Genomic DNA, 22,456 nt, shown 5'->3' with positions numbered 1-22,456 from the left:
CCTCTGCAGTCCTAACTATTGCCCTGTGTGCCCTGTAATGTCACATTCTCTGGGAGAATGGTTGTGGCTGATTACCCTAGAGCTCCCAGAAAGGAAAGACAATGCCCATTCCCCTATCCAACAAGGACACGGAAGCAGTTCATCTGCAGGAAATAATACACATAGACAAGAGGGTTAAAGGAGGCAAGAAGGTCGGACACAAAACCCCTTACCTACAAACCAGCTGCTCCCAAATCCAGAGCTCGCTTACCTGCAGCCTTCAAAGGTCCCCCTGCCAGCCTTTCCTCCTATTGATTGTGATCCAAACAGCGCACGCTAGCTAAAAGGGTGGAAATGGAAAAGCAGGCAGTGAGAACTGATACCAAAGAGAGGTATGTAAAAGCCTCCCCCTCCCAAACGTGAATTGGGGCATACAGACCACCCCCATATCCTTGGGATTGAGTTGATTTCCTTTTAATTTTCTTAGACAGTCCCAGTGAAATGACAAAGTTACCTTTGACTAGGTTTCAGGCCTAAAGTGTTTCACTGCCAATTCCTCCCCCAGTGACTTCATTTCCCTCCTCCAATGCTCCCCACCCATCCATTGGCCTCCCACTAGTCTGCTTCTACGAGAGCTGCTTTTTTAAATTCAAACTTTTGCACTATGGTTCACAGTACCTTTGCTGACCAGGCTTCATACACACACTTTACACAGTAGCCCTTCTCCTGGGATTGGGTGTTCAGTGGATTTAGCCTGCAAGTGTGGAAAGCCCCCAAGGAGAAACGGATGGGCTCAGCCTCCCGGTCCCCACACTAACCCTGCTCCTTCCCCTAGCTCAGATCCCTCCACCTGCCCCCAGCTCCCTAGGCCCTCCTCTCAGCATTGCTCCTCCTCCGAGCTGAGGGCCTGGAGGCCGAATGATGAAATAGGGCCACAGGCTGGACCTGCAGGCTCTGGGCCTGGGGTGGGTTTTTGTTTTCGTTTTCGTTTTGTTCTTGTTGTTAGGTCACACCTAGCGGCTCTCAGCAGTTACTCCTGGCTCTTCGCTCAGAAATCGCTCCCATTTGGGATGCCGGGAATCGAAAGGCCGTCAGACTTCCCTGCGAGGCAAAAGCCCTTCCGTGCTGTGCTCTCTCTCCAGCCCCTGGGCCTGTGTTTCTTGGGGGGTGGAAGGCAGGCCGCTGCAGGCCTTGGGGAGAGCCTCTCCCTGGCAGCTCAGGGGTGTCATTGCCACCTGAACTGGGAATGTGAGGGGAACTAACTCGGAGGGAGGGCAGCAGGAAGGGCAGCAGGGCAGGTGGCTTCCCGCCTCTGCCTCGCAAAGACACTCACACACTGGAGGAACGAGGCTGAGCCCGGAGTGGGCAGGAGAGGCAGTGCTCTGCCCAGGGAAGCTGCTTTCTCCTGGGCAGCGGTCCGTCCGTTTTCAGGCTGTTGACCCTGCACGAAGCTCGGCCTCCCCAGGCCTGGCTCCATGCACGACCCACAGAGGTACACCTTACCTGTTTTCTCACCAGGAGAGAAGCTCCAGTTCCCTGCTTCTGGGACCTGCCGTGACTCTGGAGGGACAGCAAAGGTGGTCACGCCTGCTGCATCCTCACCCTCAGGACCCCACATGCCAAGTCCTCAACAACTAAGTCCTCACCGAGTTCTGAGCTGTGTTTAGGCAGATAAGGCAGTCTCCGAACATGGAGCCTGCAACACTGCACCCAGCACGGAGCCAAGGGAGCAGCGCTGGGGGTCGCCACTGCCAGATTCCAGGGGAGCAATGAGTGAGTTCCTCTGGTCCCAGGTGCTGAGCACGGGAATGGAGGGTCCCCATGGGGCGATGCCTCTGAGTCTGGTATACCCTGGGACAAGGAAGCATCTGGACAGTTTAGTCCTGGAGCCTGAGCAGGGAAGCAGCCTAGGGTCAAACCTCCTGCAAGGAATAATCTGGGGACTCAGCTCACACCCTAGGCAGGATCAGTTTTCTTCCCACAGTGTGGGCTGCAGCAGAGACACCAGGAGACATCTGTTTGCAGTGAGGCTGAGCAAGGTGGCCGGACAGGGAGGGAAGCTGTTCTCTGAGCCATGGGCTCGGCTGTTGCTGGCACTGAGGTCTCTGCAGTGGCTGGGTGGTGCCTCTCCCACCTCCTGCCCTCACCGGCAGTGCTCTGAGGTCCCAGATGGGAGGCTCACAGAGGACACTGGAGGTGACCAGTCAGGGTGAGGCCCGTCTCCCACCCTTCCTCCGCAGGGGTCAGCAGTATTCCAGGCATGTCAGTTCCCCCTAGTGGTCCTCTGGGCCCTGTGGCTCCTGGTTCTGTTCCTTGAGAGACAGGTCAGTTTTGGGCAGCTCACAGTTGAGAGGACTGAGCTGTGGTGGCAGCACTGTGCCTTTCTGCTTTCCTGCTCCCAAGCCTTCAGCCCCACTGTCCTCCAAATTCCCAATAAATGGAAACGAAGGTATGGAGAGACACCCCAAGGGTAGAGCCACTACCAACAGCCCCCTGGCTACTAGCGTGTCACAGAACGGAGCAGGAAGTTCTTCAACTGCAGAGGTAGGAAGCTGGGGGGCTGCCAGCACACTTCACCACCGTGAGCACCACTTAGATGGGCAAGGGCAAGGGCATCACATCCCCGCACTCACATCTCCTGAGAGAGCTGCATCCATCTATGTGCCAGGGGCATCTGAGCCCCTTTCCATCACTGGGCTTCAGGGCCTGAGCTGTGTCCACCTCTCAGTGCTTCCTGCGAGTCAGCGTAGGCTAGTGGGGTTCCTGTTAGGGGGACCTACAGGGTCCTGAGCACTGGTCTATAGGGTAGCTGACGTCCACATTCTAGGGCCTCTCCCCAGGACACACACAGCACCACCACTGCCGGACAGCTCCCTGCACCCTCGAGTGGTGGACCCAACGTCTGTGCCCAGCATGCCTCTCCCATGCCTCACCCTCCACTGCCAGCACCAGGGGCTGGGACCCAAATAAAATGTCGAGACAAGGTGCTAGAAACAGCTTTAATTCTCCTTACACATACAGTGTGTAAACATGGCTTATCCTCTGCACTCCTGCCAAGGCCACCTGTGCGGGGCCGGGCGTATTGCACTGAGTGAAGGCGCAGGCACGGGAGAAGCCGCCCCTGCCCCCTGCCGACACCTTCTTTGGGACCCACTGGATGGAGCCGGATGCAGCCCCCCCCCCCACTGCCTATCCAGCCAAGGCTGCTTTTGGCCAGCTTGCTCACCTGGGGTGGTACAGGCCAAGGCTTTGGGATTTTAAGATAAAAATGAGTTTAAAAAACATAAAAAAGTAATCCAAATCCAGGGGCACTCTTGTTCAAGTCAGAATCAGAGATCCAAAGTCTAAAAGGAGTCACTGATCGTCATCAGAAGTACAAGTTCGTGGCCAAGAGCTGAGACAGGACTGCTGGCAGCTGCATGACCTTCGGCCTCATGGGGGTGCCGGGGTTGAGGGGTGCTGTGTCTAACCGCCACGCAGTGACTGCCCTGCTCTCCTCCGGCCACTTCTGAAGAGCGGTTTGACTTAAGCAGTGAGTCATGTTTAGAGTCTAAAATGCCAGGACTTGCACATACGTTTGATTGGAAGAGTTTAGTGAGTACAGGAAGAAGCATTGTTTTGTACACTACTCAGGATTTAGGTAATTTATTTAGGTAGAAAAAATGCTTTGAATACTCTGGGGAAATAGGATTCATGTATACAAGAATATTTTGGGGAACTTTTTTTTTTTTGCATTTTTCAAGGATATACATTCGTACTGATTTTTGCTTCCAAATATATCTTAAGGCTGTTTGGTAAAATATATACCAGATATGAGGCTCAATTTACATGGTTTTGTTCTTACAGGGGGATTCTTAACTACTCGGCTTTAGAAAAGTAAAACTCTGAAGCTAAACATGCTTTAATATCGATGGTGCCCCGGTGAGCCCCATGCTGAGAGGTGAGGGGCGGAGAGGCGGAGAAACTGAGCTGGAGGCCCAGTGCAGCCTCCAGCGGCACAGGAGCTGGGAGCATCCTAAAGTGCGAGGCAGGTGAAGAACAAGGGGGTCTGGGGGTACTCTCCTGGCTGCACCCCAACTCTGCAAGCAGCAGAAGGAAGACTCTCTTCAGAGGCAGCTCCACTTCTACCACTTCTACTCCCACGGAGTCCCAAGAGTCTGGGATCGCACAGGCAGCTAGACGACTGGAGTCGCGGGGCAGGGGTCACGCTGAACCGAGGTCACCATGTCTGGTTGTCGGCAGCCAGCGGGAGCCTTCCCAGCACCTTCTCCCAGCAGGACCAACTGACTGGACCCTCAGCAACACCGAGTCTCATGGCCCAGGGAGGGAGCACACACAGCCCCCTACCTGTTCTTGTGGTCAGAAGCATGGCCCAGGAGTCCAGAGCCATGCCAGGGGGCAGCCCGCATGACTCACATCGCACACACGGGGCACGCAAGATAACTCGCAGCAGACACACGTGCTGTCTTGTGTTTCTCTTCTTTCTCTAGGTGTACCAGGAGATTGACGCAGAGCAGTTTGAGACTGTATGTACATTGGCCGAAAACCAGAACTGAAGACACACTGAGCGGCATTTCAGGCCCGCCAGGCCCACCCACAAACTCTCCCCACCTGCCTGCTCCATGGCACAGCTGTCCTCCACCAGCCAGTGCTGGCATCTGGGCTAGATGTTGGCCAGGCCACAAACATGGTGGGTTGGTATGGAGGGACTGTCTGCCCCCAGCACTGGCACCACGAGCTCCAGGAGTGGGCTGGGGGAAGCAGTGGAGGTGAAGGCGAAGGTGAAGGGGCTTTTCTTTCCTTTCGTGATTCACCTTTCTCTAGGGAAGTCTCTTCCCTGGAGACTGGGAGCAGGAGAGGCCTCTGCAGCAATGTCACCCACACCTCTGAGTCCACACACTTGAAAACAACACACATCACAAAAGGTCCCATGTGGGGGAGCCTGGCGGGTCTGGGCGCTGCCTCACAGCCTCGTCTGCGCCTCTGGGATGTAGATCTCGATGCTGTCTGCCCGCTCCGTGGCCGAGTTCTGGCGAAATGAAGCTGCCCGCTTGGCCGCCATCAGACGCCGCCGTGCCTCTTGGCGCTGCCTATCCGGCAGGTCCAGAGACTTCTCTCGGGTGATGGGAGACTTCCCTTTGGGGGGCTTCTTTGGTATTGGAGGTGGGACCTTTCTTTCCTCCTGGAGAGCAGCACAAGTTAGCAGGTTAGCAGATGAGAAAGGAGCCCCCTGGCATGCCTCTGCACCCACAGACCCAACACTGCCACCGAGGACCAATGAGTTAACAAGCTTATCCTGAGCCCAGCACAGCCACCATGGCACATCCAGACACCTGCAGTGGGACAACCCTCACCCACGCCACCTGCTGGGTGACCCACAGCCTTGGGGGTCTCAGGGTGCTGAGGCCACAAGAGACCAGCCTGTCTCACTCACTGATCACCCTGTGGGGTCATTCCCATGTGATCACTCATGGACCTCCCTGGAGATGGAAACAGCAACATGTACAATCAAGTGGAAACACAATCAACAAGTATGAACACAGTGGAAACATAGTCAACATGTATAAACACATGGAAACACAGAACCCAGAAGAGATGCAACTGGGTTTGTTTCCTTTTTTTTTTTTTTTTTTTTGAGCCATAACTGACAATGCTCAGGGATCATTATTCCTGGCTCTACATTCTGGGATTACTCCTGGTGGGGCTTGGGCGGGCCTTATAGGGATGCTGAGGATTGAATTTGGGTCGACCGCCTGCAAGGCAAATGTCCTCCCTGCTAGACAATTGTGTTGGGTTAACTGGGTTCCATCCTATTCAGGGTAAGCTTGTTACTTGGTCAAAAGCACCTTTGAATGGAAGCATCCTTTGGATTGGTGCCTTCTTAGAATGTTTTAGTATCTTAATTTCTATTCTATTATGTTTATAATAACCTTTTAATGTTTTTGTTCACAGTGATCTTTGGAGATATAGTTTGAATGTCCCAGTTTCGCATTACTGTGATATATTTTGCTGGACTCCCAATACAGTACTCATTATGATAGTGTCTTAACAAATATTTTAAATTACTTATTTCCCATTTGAGTATACCTGCTTTTATAGTCTAATCTCTCTCCACAGTTATACCTGGATAAGGCATTGAATGCCATGGACTCTCGCTACAGTGTTCGGTCATTGAGCACATTTTTGCAATTTATTCTTTTTTGCTTGTTTGTTTTTGTTTTTTTTTTGGTCACACTCAGCAGCGCTCAGGGGTTACTCCTGGCTCTATGCTCAGAAATTGCCCCTGGCATGTTCAGGGAGCCATATGGGATGCTGGGATATGAACCACCGTCTTTCTGCATGCAAGGCAAAAGCACTACCTCTATGCTCTATCTCCGGCCCCAATTTATTCTGTTTTTGTTTGTTTGTTTGTTTGTTTGTTTTGGGTCACACCCATTTGATGCTCAGGGATTACTCCTGGCTATGTGCTCAGAAATCGCCCCTGGCTTGGAGGGACCATATGGGACGCCGGGGGATCAAACCGCGGTCCGTCCTACGCTAGCGCTTGCAAGGCAGACACCTTACCTCTAGCGCCACCTTCCCGGCCCCCCACCCCAATTTATTCTTAATTCATGCTAGTTTTCTACTATATTATATGCCTTTGCTCTTAGTTCGCCTTCAGGAAAGGAACCTAGATGTTTGAAACATGTGATTTTTTTTTTCTTTTTTGGCCGCACCTGGTAACACTCAGGGGTTACTCCTAGCTATAAACTCAGAGCCGGGGGATCAAACCGCGATCCAGCCTAGGTTAGTGCATGCAAGGCTACCGTTTGTGCCACCACTCCAGCCCCTGAAACATGTGACATTAAACTCCAAGGTGTAGATTATTTTTACATTTTTCTTATTACCATATTACAGGGGTGGCGAACACGCCACATGCGGCTCCCGGCCAAAATGAATGTGGCTCTTTGCCTCTTATCATTATTTTGTATATTGTGGCTCTTTGCCAAGTTTGGATTTTGTTCTGCTGCTTCTGAGGAGAGATCTCTGAGCGTGCAGTCCCGCCCCAGGCTGCGTCCTCCTGTCTCCCATCCCTCGGAAACAACTGCACGGGCCAGCGAGCAAGGGGACCGTGTGTCACATGTTGGGTCCCATCTTGCCGTGAGTTCTTAGTGTGGAGGACGCAGCACATCCTCACCATCACTGCAGGATTTTTGCCCTCACTCAAAATGGCAAAATGCAATATGTGTTGAATAGATTGTTGTTAAGATTATATGCTTTTGTGTGAGTGTTTGTCTGTTTTGGCAGGTCACTGTGTGGTGTGGCTCTCTGATTCTCACAGTTTAAAATTTTGGCTCTTTGTGTCGAACTTGTTCACCACCCCTGCCATATTACTTAGTAGTCCAGACTTAAAAATTGTTTGGGGAATATTCTGTGCTCATTCTAGACCATGAAGCATTTTTTAGCAAAGTTCAACACTGATTACTCCAAGGAATTGGATAACTTTTACATCTAACATACCAGCTTTATATTTTGAAGCGCTTTGACCTGCTACACCTGCATCAGTGTTTCAACTGCAACTTATGGATCAATCTTCTTTATCTGCCTCTATGTGTGTGAGTGTGTGTATGTGGTGGCCACACTGTCTTTTTTTTTTTTTTTTTTTTTGGTTTTTGGGCCACACCCGGCGTTGCTCAGGGGTTACTCCTGGCTGTCTGCTCAGAAGTAGCTCCTGGCAGGCACGGGGGACCATATGGGACACCGGGATTAGAACCAACCATCTTAGGTCCTGGATCAGCTGCATGCAAGGCAAACGCCGCTGTGCTATCTCTCCGGGCCCGGCCACAACTGTCTTTTTAATGTTCATCTGTATTGTACATAATGTCTGACTATGTTGTATATAGCCCTTCTTTCTGTTGTACTTAGCCCTTTCTTTTCTATTGTTCTCTTTCGTCTGAGCCCTGATTTATTATTCCTTCCTAGTTAACATTCTTACCCTCAGTTTTTAACTCCTCAGGAACCTTCACCTCCAGCTCAGACTCCTACCTTTGTCCCAGGAAGAAGATGCCACCACTACTGTTGATGTGTTCTCAACGATCACCCTTTTCCACTTCTCTTCACCACAGACTGTTGCCGCAACTGGTTTCTCCTTTTTTTTTGGGGGGGGGGTTGGGTCACATCCAGCAGCGCTCAGGGGTTATTCCTGGCTCTAAGCTCAGAAATCACTCCTGGCAGGCTCGGGAGACCATATGGGATGCCCGGATTCGAACCACCGGCCTTCTGCATGAAAGGCAAACGCCTTACCTTCATGCTATCTCTCCGGCCCCTGGTTTCGCCTTTTGAGAGATCCTTGCTCTAGGACATTTCCTGATCCACGACTGTTGCAGGCCGTTTTTTAGGCTCCACAAGACTACGTTGCCAGCTGAAGTTGTGATCCAGAATTTATCCTCCCCTCAGACTATTTCAAAAGACTTAGGGGATATGTATAACTGCTTTGTAAATTTCTCAAGTATATTTCCTCAACATGTACAATTCTTTATTGCATGTTTCATTATGCAGATATAGCTCCCCCCATCTTTAGATGTGTAAGCTTTGAGTTTTATGCTTTTGATAGAACCAGGTTAGGGGTTGTTTGGTTTATTATTATATTCCCTTTGGGCTCCAATAGTATCCTGTAGCACTGTTTTTTTTGTTTGTTTGTTTGCATGGGCAACTCAAAATTGGAAACTTTTAGATACAAAGAGGAGTTATTTATCCATTAGGGATGGGAACTCCAAAAATTTTTGTTAGGGGGCTTCTATCCTGAACTTTACCATAGTGATTTGACTTAGGCTTCAGATGCTTGGACATCAGCTGATCACTTCTGGACCTTTGGTCCCATATTTGGATACAGCAAGGTTTTCTGCACCTGCACCAGTAATCGACCATCTACCAGAACAGGGCCTGGAACTACATTGGCACCTCGTTGCCCCAGAGCGGGCTCTATGCCACTGTGACTTGGAAATCAGCAATGGCTTGTTTTCAAGGCAGATTTCCCTGCCTCACCTAACAGTGAGATGAAGCCAGGAGATGCCTCAAGACATCCTGACTTTGACACAGAATGTGTGCTAACACCAAGATCTCCAACTACTGAAGCCTGATGGCATTAACCGTGATTGAGAACCTTTCCTGGGACCATAAGGAAGACTTTGGGGTCAGACAAATTAGTATTCCTGGAGCCTGTAGTTGGTCTTATGTCAGGATGTTTTATGGGAGGGACACCCTGTTTTTAGGCCAAAATATTTTTCTTTCTATTTTTTGGGGGTCACACCCGGCAGCTCTCAGGGGTCACTCCTGGCTCTACGCTCAGAAATCGCTCCTGGCAGGCTCAGGGGACCTATGGGATGCCAGGATTCGAACCACCATCCTTCAGCATGCAAGGCAAATGCCTTACCTCCATGCTATCTCTCTGGCCCCTTTCTTTCTTTCTATTTTTTCAACTTTTGTTGCACCTATTCAAAATACTGCCACCCCTTTTATCTCTTGGATAGAGGCATCTGCCTTTTTCCTAGCATATTGGGATGTGAATTACTTTGTTTTATTTCATATTTCTACATTTTTCTGTAAAGTAAAAAGCAGGAGATGTTGGGTTAGCTGGGTTCCATCCTATTCAGGATATGCTTGTTATTCATTGTTCGGAAGCACCTTTGTTTGGAAGCATTCTTTGGATTGGTGTCTTAAACCATCTGTTGTTCTCCATCCCGGAGTGTGGTGTGACATTCCTAATAAAGACCCTGGGTCTCGGGGGAAAAAATCACTTGCGATTTCAGTTTTCCATGATTGAGCTATCTGCTTCTTAGTAGTGGAAGTCTTGTGTGTGAAAGTTCCTGAACCTGTTTTATCCTCTTAACTGTGTGTGGATTATTTCCCGTGTTGACATTTGCTTCCAGACCCATGTCTCTCCAATGCCCTGGGATTAGGGTTTGAGGCTTACTACACAATTGCTCCAGCCCTAAACCCAAGCAAGGGATATGCGTGTGTGGTTGTGTGTGTGTGTGTGTGTGTGTGTGTGTGTGTTGGGGGAGTGGTGTTGTGTGTCGTGTGTGTTCATTACCTTTCTCTCAGGGGACTCAACGCTCTTCCAGTCGTTGAGCTTCAGCTGGTGCAGCTCATCGAACTTCATGCTCACGTCCTCCACTGACAGCTGCAGCATGTCCCAGTAGCCAGCCAGGTCCTGTGATGTGGGTCTGGGCATGGCGCTGGGGTCCTAGAACACACGAGACAGAGCTGTGGGCCTGACTGCCATAGAAGGTCCCTATGGGCCATGGACGAGCTGTGTGTCAGGTTCCAGGGCAGGCCCATGAGTGCTCACTGACAGATGAAACTCTGCATGGTAAGTCTGGGAATATCAGACCCATGGAATGAAGAGAAGAGGGAAGGGCCAGGTTTTAGGTAGAAGGTAGACAGGTGAGGTGAGGATTCAGGGCATGAAGGTAGACAGGTGAGGTGAGGATTCAGGGCATGGGTCTCCTTCATACAGAGCAGACTGAGGTGTTGGTTCATAATTCCTGTGTTCAAACACATAAGTAGGCCCCTCCACCTCCATGTGGCCTCAGATCCTGGTGGGCAGTGGGCAGTTCCCGGGCAATGTGGAAAGTGGGGAAGTGTGGTGCACAGGTGAGGTGTTTGCTTTCTCAGTGTTTTGTTTTTTTTTCATTTTGTTTTGTTTTATTTTGGGTCACGCCTGGCAACGCTCAGGGGTTACTCCTGGCTCTATGCTCAGAAATTGCCCCTGGCAGGCTCGGGGGCACCATATGGGATGCCAGGATTCGAACCACCGTCCTTCTGCATGCAAGGCAAATGCCCTACTATCTCTCCAGTCCCCTCAGTGGTTTTTGTTTGTTTGCTTTTAGTTGGGGGCCACACCAGCTGTGCTCAGGCATTACTCTTGGCTCTATGCTCAGGGATCACTCCTAGCAGTCTCAGGGAACTATATGAGATGCCAGGGATTGAACACAGGTCATCATGTGCAAGGCAAATGCCCTCCCTGCTATGCAATTACTCTAGCCTCTGCTTTCTCAGTCTTGCTGTGACCAAAAATTCTGAAGCACTGAAAATAGACTGTGGCTCATGGTTCCATTTTGAAAACACTGTTTTTGCACCTGGGGGCGAAGTTCAGCAGCATGGATCATCTCAGAGCAATACAGGCCTAGGGGCACGAGAGATCTGTGAGATCTGTGACCAAATCTACGTGGAAGTCTGTGGCCAAGTCTGTGATGGTGTGGCCACAGTGATAGTCTGAGGGCAGTTGTGGGCTAGCTCCTCACACTGACCTTAAGGTCAGTGGCAACCATAGCTGAGCTTGCTTAGAGAAGGAGGGCAGATATTTCAGGAGGAGCTGGGAAATCTTGGGGCACCTCAACTGGCCCTGGGAACCGGGGTCTATGCCCCTCTGGGGGGGCTCTGCTCTTGAGGCCTGACTCCATAGCAATCAGGATTAAGGTTGGTGGTCTCTGACCAGCTGGCAGGGTCATCCCAGTTCATCCCCAGGGCACAGGTTGGCACTTGGGAGCCTCTCTAAAGGGCCTAGCTTGGACTCAGCATCCAAGTTTTCTGAGTGGATCTGCACTTAGAGCAGAGTCGACTCTGGACTAAATGTGATTCAGCATTGGCCAGGCCTCGGGGGTAGGCGGAGAGCTGCGACATCGCTGGATGGTTGGAGGGGAACTTGTAGACACCTGTGTCCTCATGATCTGAGAAGTCCCTAGCATGACCTAGCAGTGTTTCAGCATTGGCACAGGGACGGGTCCATCTGGCTAGGCCTCCTTCTGCCTTCACCGTGCCTCACTGGGGCCCCCTGTTGTCCTACTGTAAAGGTGATGGTCCTGCGAAGCCCCCTCTCAGCACTACCCTGAGGTTCCGGGGTTTAGCTTTTATGTGTCAATGGGACAGAACTTTCCTCTCTGCCCACCAGGATGAACTCCATGGGCAGCGAGCAGACCACCGTACGGACCACACCTTTGTCACACCAGACCCTCCACAGACGCCTCAGGAAGGGTCCCTGTGTGATGCTATTCGTCGGGGCCACTCTGCTGAGTGAAGCCTCCAGAAATAGGCCGTGCTAGCTGTTGTTGGCCCACCTATCCTCATCCTTCCATGAAGGACCATGAACGATCCTCCACCAGGAAGTGATAGGAGAGACACACAGCACTGTCAGAACAAGGCGCTGGGCCACATCCTCTCCCTGTGCAGGTGGCGGTTGTGCGGCTGTGCTAAGAGAGCCCGTGGGCAATGGGCGCACAGGTCAGCTGCAGTTCAGGCTCTGTGGGTGGCAACTTTGAGGAAGTGGGAGGCAACGGGGCCAGGCCAAGTGGCTGTTCTGGGCTCTAGGGTTGGTTTCCTGCATCTGTGAATCCTCTGAGTCTTCCTGACTTGGGCCCAGCTGTAAGAGTTTCACTGTGCTCCCACATACTCCTGCAGATCCTCCCCAGAGAAGGCAGGGCCCCCTCTACTGGACAGTCTCTGAGCCCTTGGGAGGGTCTGTAAGTCACAACATGGCCAGTGATTCGAGGTGCTACTTCTTGCTTCCTGGCACATCATCTGCCCTCTGTAGCACCTGTCTGCGCCTGCCCCTGCTCCTACTTTGGGGACTCCTGCCTGCAGCTTTGGCAACCCACCAGCGGGCCCTGGTGGACACAGCAGCTGAGTCCTGCTTCAAGTGCCTTCTCATCTTCCACACGTCCCAGAACCCATCATGCTGTGGATCCTCTGCACTGCAGCATGGACAAAAAGGGTGCGATGGGAAACAGGACAGCAGACACACTTGGTGGCTATCCTCACTGAGGGAGGAGCTGGCACCTTTGTGCGGGGCAGGAGAACTTGGATGGACACACACCTCTTGCAGGTTATAGGATCAAATCATCCAGCACCACTACTGTGTGGGGTGCCAGACGCCTGCCGGCTCCCATGGGGACGTGTGAGTGTCTCTGAGGAGAGGATGCATGTGCAGAGAGGTGTAGAAATGACGGACAGGCTGCAGGCACAGGTGCCAATGTTGCACTCAAGCTGACCTGGGAGAGAGCAGTACATTACGCTGGCAGCGTTGGTGTCCCTCACTCAATGTGTGTCTGGTGACAGCTGGGTGACCGTGTCAAGTTCCGGTACTCCTGACCGTAGAACGTGAGCCCAGGTGATTCCCTTTGCTTTATTATTTTTTATATCAAGTAAATTCTTTAACTGAATCATGGTGACAAAGTTGTTGATGCTTGAGGGTCAGTCACACGATGTCTGACGCCCGTCCCTTCATAGTGCAAGTTCTTGCCACCAGAGTCCCCGTTTCCCCCAGTTCCCTCCCACCCTTCTCTGCTTTGAAAGCTCTGTTCTGTACCAGGATGACCCTGGTCTACAACATTTGCTGATGGCAGGGTTTAAGCATACAATGTTCTGACCCCATGCCTTCTACCAGTGCCCCCCCCCAATTCTACCTTCTGTGTGGAACAGTGAGGGCCCCCAGGGGAAGGTTTCTGAGCCTGTGTCCAAGGGCATGGACAATTCCCGCCTTTCTGCAGGCTTCCCTGGTCCCAGCACCTGTATAGGCCCACCTCTCCCTCGGCCCTGTGTTCCTTTTGCCCTGGCAATTCCTGCCCTCTTTCTCCTCCCATCCCCTCTCCCTTCCAGAGCCACGGTATCCCTACCCCAGTGCCCAGCACTCACCATGTTCTGTTGGCAGAGCCAATAAAACTGCTGGAACTTCTGGGACATAAGCAGCTGAGCACTCCCTACGGCACTCCTGATTTTACCGAGAGCTGTTGGATAAAGGTAAGACAGTCAACAGGAAAACAGGACAAGCAGAGCCCAGCATATATGGGGATGTCCTCTGGGTGCGAACAGAGTGTTGGGAAGATGGTTACAAGGTGGTCTCCGCAGACTAGCATTGCTGGTCTCAATGCCCCAGATAGCAGGGAGGCAAGAAAACATTGCCCTTCCCTAGGACGGAGATGCAGGACCAGGGAACTCCTAACCCTGGTCGGTTCAGACTGGAGTCTAGTGAGGCAATTTTCCTCTGCACCACTAGGGGCGCTGCTTTCATAGGAGAACTAGACCTATGCAGGGAGTGGGGAGGAGGAAGTGAGGGAGGGAGATGAGGGGGTCAGAAGAGGGCAGCAGTGGGGTTGGGGTCATAGAGCAGAGGAGCCCCTAGACCTCACTAAGACCAAGGAGGATCAGTCTGAACACGAGGGCTCTTTCTTTGACAGTCTCAAGCTGCAGATCCGAGAGAGCAGGTAATCTGACTGTCTTTGCCCTCACTCTCCACTGACTGGTGTAGTGACGTCCCTTATAAAGCAAACACCATCCTATGACCTCAGAATATGAGAAAGAAATCCGGTCCATTCTCTTCTAAAGTCTTCTAAATTTATCCTCATTCTCCTATTCCTCTGAGCTGCAGATGAAGATGCTCAGCCCAGAACCCTGGCACCCAGCCTGGGGACACAGGTGTCTGAGGACAGAGCAGCGCTGTTCCAGACGCCTCTGACATGGCTTCGACTGCTGCCTTTGCTCACAAGTTCCAGGCACTTGCGTCCTTGGAGACCCGGTGGGCCCTACAGACACGGCCAGGAGGTCATCTGGGAGCCAGCGGGTGCCTCTCTGTCCAGGGTGCCCTAGACAGTCTCCTGACATGTGCCCCCTCAACTGTTCCTCAAGACACAAACTCAATTTACCTGGGGGCCGCAGGAGGCAAAGTCAGGGTGATCCTTGAGTGCAAAGTCAGTAGTAAGCCTTGAACATTGGGGGTGTGACCCAAACAACTCAAACAAACCAAAACAAAAAAAGATTCCTCTAGGGCAGGGCCACAAAGTGTTGTACGGAGGGCCACAAACGGCCCACGGGCCGAGAGTTTGAGACCCCTGCATAGCTCCAGGTCACAGAGTCCAGCAGCTCTACAGAGTGGCCATGTCCGTGTGAGGTGAGCCATCTCTGGGGCCCCCAGCACTCTCTCAACAAGGAAGCAAGGCTCCCTCAGACTCTCCTCAGCAGGAAGCAGGCACAGCCTTGCTCAGGAATTATTGTTGTCCCTGATCTCCTACTTGTTTTTGCAGAGATAGGATGGAACCTTTCACCACAGACTTTTTTTGTTTGTTTGTTTTTAGTTTGTTTGTTTTGGTTAGGGTCAAACCCGGCTGCGCTCAGGGGTTACTCTGGCTTTAGGCTCAGAAATCGCTCCTGGCAGGCTCGGGAGACCATATGGGATGCCGGGATTCAAACCATCACCTTTCTGCATGAAAGGCAAACGCCTTACCTTCATGCTATCTCTCCAGCCCCACACCACAGACTCTTTTTATGTTTTTGTTTTTTGTTTGTTTTTGTTTTTGGGTTTGGGTTTTGGGCCACACCCGGCAGTGCTCAGGCTGTCTGCTCAGAAATAGCTCCTGGCAGGCACGGGGGACCATATGGGACACCGGGATTCGAACCAACCACCTTTGATCCTGGATTGGCTGCTTGCAAGGCAAACGCCGCTGTGCTATCTCTCTGGGCCCACACCACAGACTATTAAGGGGTCCCAGGACCCACTCTGAGAGCCCACCCGAGACCGCCAGAGTCCTGGGTATATCTGGTATATCTGGGTGCCCTGCCACTGTGCACCCCTCGCCCCACTGCCAACATCTGTGTGAACCTAAATTCCCTCACGTAGCCCAGCTTCCAACGCCAAGCATTGACCAGTGGTTTGGGCACTTGGACTGAGTAAGTTTTGTGCCACTCTTCACTTCAAAGTCTTCCTCCCCTCCTGTTTTCTTCTTCCTTCCCTTCCTTCTTCTTTCCCTTCTTTGCCTCCTTCCCTCTTTTTTTCCTTCTTTTATTTACTCTTTCTTTCATTCCTCTTTAACTTCAGACCACTCACCTGTGTGGCTTTACACTTTCATATGGGACTCCCCACCCATGTAGTGATAGACATAAGGCATATGCAAACACTGAATCCCAGGGTCGTCAGGAACACAACAACATTTATTAGCCTTGACTGAAGCTACCTCTATCCATTCAATAAACCATAAGCAGGAAATCTCAGAGCAGGACAAATGAGAGCATGGAAGGAATTTCAATTTTTGGAGCACAGATTTGGTCCATAAACGCTAAGTATAATCATTAATCCAAGAAAGAAAAGTATTTTAACCAGTAACTCAGTAGATGCTCCGAATTAGGACTAGACTAGGAGGCATTTGACCTGTAAAATCTGCAGATTAACCTGCTGTTAAATGTGATTGATTCTGTGCTATGATCTATATGCATCAAATAGTTTAATCTAGAAATAACTTAATCCTGCCAGCACCCCATAGATGTGAAGGTCTCCAGCAAGTAACAGAGACAAGGAAGGAAGAAAAGCACAGGGACTGGTGTGTCTAGCCTGCCCTGTGATGGAGAGAGGCGACGTCAGTCAGGGAGATGAGGAGTCACCGTCTAAGTGGGCTCTGTAAAGATGCTCCATGCTCCACGGTGAAGCACTGGTGGTGCTGAGGGCCACAGTCTCTGGGGCTGAGCAGGTAGCACCTTTTACTCCTTTTACGCCCCAAATCGGCGCACAATGCTCCGTGCTCACAGACTATCATGGGTATACTTTGGCCCCACGCAGTTCTCCATCTTCACACGTACATCTTGCTTGCACACATGCCTCCTTTGTTGCGCACTCCTTTCTCAGCACACCACCTTACTCAGCACAAGTTTTCCTCACACATTCCTTCACATGTATCCAGTCTCATGCATACTTCATCCTTACATACAATGTCCTCCTTCCTCACGATTCCATCATCACACACACTCCTTTCTCACACAAGTTTTCTCACACACTCCATCTTCATGCTCACCTCCTGACTCAGGCACATGTTTTCCTCACACACTCCTTCCTCACAGGTATCCAGTCTCATGCAAACTTCATCCTCATGTAGTGTCCTCCTTCACACATCTATCATCACATACACTCCTTCCTCATGCGTGTTTCCACTTCCTCAAACACATTCCTTCACATAGTTCATCCTTACACACACTCCATTCTCACGCACAATCCTTCTGCACATAGACTCCTTCCTCAGACTCACCCCATCCTCACACACACATTCCTCTATCCCCACAAATATTCCTTTCTCACATATTCATCCTCAAAAACATGCCATTCTCACAGTCTCCATCCTCACACACTCATCTGCATACATGCTCCTCCTTATACCATACCAGTCACCATCAGGATCACAAAAGGGACAAGTCTGGTGTCCAAGGCCATTCACCAGACTAGCACAGCAGGGATTATATGCTGGTGAAGAAAAAAGCGGCAACCTTGCTGTTGAGAAAAGCTAGTCCAGAAGGAAATGGAGGGGAGATGACAAGGAGGTGGTCCTCCAGCCTCTCCCAGACCAGGGAAGGAACCAATGCGCCAGGACCTCTGGCCTTCGCTATTTCTCTCTGGGCTCCTTCCCAAACCTTGAACCTCAGCACAAGACTTCTTCCGGGAAGCCCTCTGGAATGTTTTGGCTGTCTCGTGCCACATTTTCGAAGCTTCTCCCTGGAATCTTCCCATATCCCACCCTCGAGAACCCCTTTGCTGTGTCCAACTTCCGTGGGTCCCACAGACAACACTGCACCCACCTGTGTTCTCATGCCAGCCCACAATCTCATACCCCGTCTGGCCCCAGCACCTGCTTGATAAATACCTGCCAGATGTTAATTGGCTAATTAACATCCCACAAGGAGACCCACAGGCTCAACACAGACTTAAAGAGGTTCATTTAGGGAAATGCAGCTGGGCATGCGGGATCCCACTTTCTGCCAGACTGGAGCTGTGTGTTTTCAAACATGCCTCCTCGTGGGCCTGGCACTTCCCAGGGGGCAGTGGATCCTGTGAACCCCACATTCTCGCTCATATGCAGCGCAAGTCCAGCATCATTCCAGAACTTTCCATAACCTACCAGCGGTGGGAAGGGAAGGTGTAGCAGCTCCTTTGAGAGTTGGGGTGCTCGGTGCTGGGTTTAAAACGGAACCTGCACCCTTCTGACTTCCAAAAGCTCGGGTGGACATCCCAGGAGTCCTCAATACTCTCTCGGGAGGTCCCAGCCACAGAGGCTGAGCAGGGTTCACTCTGATGTCACAGGGGAGGCAGGAGGAAGGCCTCAATCTCACTGCTGCAGAGATGGGCAGAAGATGGGTCACCTCTGGCTGCTCCTGTGCTGCTTGGGGGTAGCTTGTATCCCCCTCTCTCCTGTAGTCTGGAGACCTTTCTCCACTCTCCAGCTCACCCAGGAGAGCCTGCAGGCCTGTCTTGTGCAGCCTGGAGGAGCTTTCTCTGCTCTGAGACTTGGTCCATACTTCATGTGGACCCTGGAGGACACAGGAATAGGACCCCTGTGGGGGCTTTGTGAGAAACATCCAGCCATCGGGTACAGCCCCATGTGGCCTCTGTGCCTGGTGATGGCATGTCACTGAGAGCACAGCTAGTCCTGGGGACACTCACAGCCTGGCTCTGTCTCCCCTCAACCACTGCAGTGGATCTCAAGTATCTCACATCTGAGGGGTCTCCCTGGGGGCTGCCCCAACAGACAGCATTGACTTTTAGGCACCCTTCCTGTTCCTGTGGGCAGTGTTCAGACATGTAAGACCCCACCCATGCTAGCCCATACCCAGTCCACACACTTCGTGTGTTTGTTCTGGGACAAAGCTCAGGGACCCTGATTTAGGACCAGCTGCCATGGGGATATGCACAAGAGAGAGTTGTGGTGAAGATCAAAGGCCACAGGATGCCCACGCAGGACAGGAACTACTACTGTTCCAACATGCTCGGCCTGCATTACCAAATCCAGCTAGAAACACAGGGTGCAGAATTGCCCCTTAAACTGCCACCTTCCTGCTTCTCCTTGGAGGCTGAAACTTAGCCTATGCCTGGAACCATGGCAGGTCCCATATCCAGAGCTTGTGCCTGTGCACGTGGGTATGTTTCTCAGTCTCTAGTGGCATCAGGGCACGGGACATCCCCCAGCACACCAGCATAATGACCCTCGAGCCAGCAAGAGCCTCGTGGAAGGAGGAAAGGGACTTTCGGGAGATGCGAGGGCCTTGAGAGTCTCCTGCCTCACAGGTGGCCAGAGCTGTGAACCCTCTGCTGCTCTGGCACTCTGGGTAGTGATAACCAGATGGAGGGGCCATTAGATGGGCGGGAGCAGCCTGGCACTGACACAGGAAGCCTTGTCACGAGTGAGGAAGCAGGGCACCCCCAGACTGTGGGCCACCCATGTTCCCTATCTGAGCCTGCCTCTTGCGTGATGCATACCGGTTTCTTCTAGAAAATGGGACAAGCCTACACCATCCAAAGCCAGGTTCTAGGGAGGTCAAATCTCAAGCTCCCAGGCCTATGTGATGCCCCTTTACCCAGGCAGGGCCCACGTTCAAAGAGTGGGAGCCTGAGCAATAGCACAGCTGTAGGGTGTTTTCCTTGTACAATGCCAACCCAAGACAGACCCAGGTTCCATTCCTGACATCCCATCTGGTCCACGACCCTGCCAGGGGCGATTTCTGAGCCAGAGCTAGGAGTGGCCTCTAAGCACTGCCAGGTATGGCCCCAAAAAACTAAAACAAAACAAAACAAAACAAAAACTAAAGGCCTGTAGGCAGCTCACTATGGCAGGAACACAAGAATGTCTCCAAAGCAAGGGAAACGGACCTAACCCAGCCTCCCCAAGGCCCTGTGCAGAGCCTCAGTCCTGGTCCTGCCCTGGTACTAGTCTCTGATCCACCCTACCCTTGAACCACGTCCCCAAACTGAGCCATCCACGTCCCGGAGTCTTGCCCCTTCCCTGGCCCCAATCACCGCTGAACCACGCCCCTTTCTTGCCCCACCCACACCAAGCCACACTCCTCCCGGCCCCACGCAGCCCACGACCGCACACGTCCTGCCCCACGCACTCACTCTCCTCCAGAAGGTCGTTCTCCTCCGCGTCTCGCTCCATCTCTTTGCACCAGCCTTCCATCCGCTGGGTCTCCTTGTGCAGCAGCTTCAAAAACCAGGAGCCATCCCTGCGGCACGGGGACATCCTGCCCGCGTCCACGGGCTCCAGGGCCGGCTCCAGCCAGGGGTCAGGAGGGGGCAGGTTAACGGTGTCCACGGGTGCCCGGTAGTCATCTCGGTAGCTGAAAAGCCCCTGAGTCCGCACCGTGCGCACCGCCCCATACTGGGTGGGTGTGCTGGGCTCCGAGTGCCGCTGGAAGGACGACCCAAACTGCAGGCCCTTGTCCTCAGTGGCCACGTGTCCTGGGAAACCCTCCAGCTCCAGGTCTGCCTGCACAGCGGCTGTGACACTGTTGGAGCGCTTGAACCTCCCGTGTCTGCAAAGAGGCAGGGGTCCAGGCTGAGCCTGCAGCGCAGCGTGCAAGGCACAGCCCGCACCCTGGGCCCTGGGCCCTCCCCAGCAGGGCGGAGCAAGGCCCACAACCTGGGCCCCAAGCTCTCCCTGGCAGGCAGGGCCTCCCCACAAGGCTGTGTGTGCGCACCAACTCAACCTCATGCAAGCCCTGAACTTGCTGTAGGGCCCCAAGTTATGCCCAAGGACTGCAGCTGGAGGTGGCTCCTTTCCACTTAGGGACAGCTATACACGCAGGAGGGGAAGTCAGGTTTCCCACCTCAGCAGGGATTTTGAGCACATACCCGCCTCTCTGCAGCACCCAACCACTTTCAAACAGACAATCTCCAGAGCAGTTATCACTGGGCAAGAGTTAGTGTGTGGTGTGTCTGAATGTGTGACGTGTCTTAGTGTGCATGTATGTGGAACAGCAGGTAGGTGTGTGACCTAAATAAACCTGTACTGTGAATGCGCACATGCATGTGGTAGAGAGCACACATATGCTATGACAGGCACACAGGTGTCGCATGGAGCAGTACACAATAGACTGTGAGCGCGATGTCAGCAATATGAAGTATCTACATGCCTGGGTGAGTGAGACAGAGTGTATGCACCCACACTACCTCTACATATACAGGCATATTGTGAACACATGTGAGTACATGTCCATGTGTGAGTGTCAGGCACACCATCTGTGGCCCTTGCGTTCACTGGCCTGTCCCCTAGGAGCAGCAGGGACACCTGAGTGTGGGGCACACAGCTCACGGCCTGCTCTGCTTGGTGTGTGTGTGGAGCAGACACCACAGAGGGTCCCCTGATACAAGGTGAGGTGTGATGCATGCAGCCAGTACCTGATGTCCTGCGGTGATGTGTGATGCAAGTGGCTTACAGTCCCAGGGACACTGGGTCGAGGGGACCCTCTGGCACCATGCATGCGAGATGGGGGATTCAACAGTGGGGTCAGAATTGCTGGTGGGCATGTCTCGGACCATGGCGCACGGGGTTAGGGAGGCAGGGGGCATGTGTCCGCCTGGCCTAGTTTCCAGAGAGGGGCTCTGCCTCGGGGGGGGGGGGAGGGCTGCCTTTCTGAGACAGAGTTCAGGGTCCGGGTACCCTCCTGATGGACGGGAGCAGCACCCACGGGAAGGGGCTGTTTACCGCTTGGCGTCCTCCACTTGCACGCCGACCGAGTGGTACTCCCGTAGCCCCCGGCTCTCCGTGTCTGAGTCAGCCGCCTCCACCTGCCATGACACAGAGCACCTGGGTCAGAGTGGCACAAGGCCTGGCATGTCGAGGTGCAGTGAGGGCAGCACAGACTCTGGGGCGAGCAGGTGGGTACCACATCCTCTCCCCAGGTCCCCACAGCACGAGGATGGTGTGGTGTGAGCTGAATGTGGCCTGGATGTGGAGGACTTGGCCACTGTAGGAACCAGTCAAGGGTTTCACTGGTCACTCTGGACACACAGCAGAGACAACTACACCTACATACACACCATGGACACATACAGACATCTACACACACCACAGACACACTCAGAGACACCTAGATACATCACGGACACAGAGATACCTACACACACATCATGAACAGTCACCTACACGACGAGCACCTATACTACACATCAGATACACACATCATACACACACCACACAACCAGACATATATGTACATGTGTGTATCACCGAAACACCACATATATACCATGACATGCACAGCACACACAGCACACTGCACACATGTATCACACACAGACACACAACTCTGCACACATTTATACACAATTATACACACAGGCATTGAGGTCTCTGTAGCAGCCTCGCTCCATCCCCCCACTCATCACCGAAAGGGTCGAGTCGGACCCTGGGGATTCTTGTGCCCTGAGTCTCGGAGACACACAAGCCTGGGCTGGTCTCGGGGTATACTGAGCACGGGGTGGGGGGGGGATTCTAGTCCATGAAGAAAGCCCCAAACCACTGGGAGGGAAGACACACCTCAGGCAGACGTTGCTCACAGTCGTTCCTGCTGTGTCCCCTCATCAGAGACCCCCTCATATCCCTACACCATGAGGTGACCCACCTGTCCTGTCATGAAAGAGAGCAAAGTGTGTGCAGTTATGTGGGGCGGTCTGGAAGCAGGTATGTAACTG

The 22,456-nt window shown here is 52.5% G+C and overlaps 1 protein-coding gene across 2 annotated transcripts in view; it reads right to left on the bottom strand.

Moving 5' to 3' along the window:
* Positions 1-4,919: 4,919 nt before the first annotated feature.
* Positions 4,920-22,456, bottom strand: part of DLGAP2 (DLG associated protein 2) — a 116,456-nt gene continuing 98,919 nt past the window's right edge. For both annotated transcript variants that reach the window (XM_049790329.1, XM_049790330.1), the window contains exons 9-13: positions 21,468-21,550; positions 19,880-20,295; positions 13,651-13,742; positions 10,052-10,204; positions 4,920-5,161 (exon numbers count right to left, since the gene is read on the bottom strand). In XM_049790329.1, the coding sequence (XP_049646286.1) occupies positions 4,943-5,161; positions 10,052-10,204; positions 13,651-13,742; positions 19,880-20,295; positions 21,468-21,550 (963 nt within the window). In that variant the 3' untranslated portion in view covers positions 4,920-4,942. The remainder of the gene's footprint in view (positions 5,162-10,051; positions 10,205-13,650; positions 13,743-19,879; positions 20,296-21,467; positions 21,551-22,456) is intronic.

The sequence above is a fragment of the Suncus etruscus genome, chromosome 17, assembly GCF_024139225.1.
Source record: "Suncus etruscus isolate mSunEtr1 chromosome 17, mSunEtr1.pri.cur, whole genome shotgun sequence".
NCBI lineage: Eukaryota > Metazoa > Chordata > Mammalia > Eulipotyphla > Soricidae > Suncus > Suncus etruscus.
Note: the sequence above shows the minus strand (reverse complement) of the source record. Positions and strands in the feature narration are given on the sequence as shown.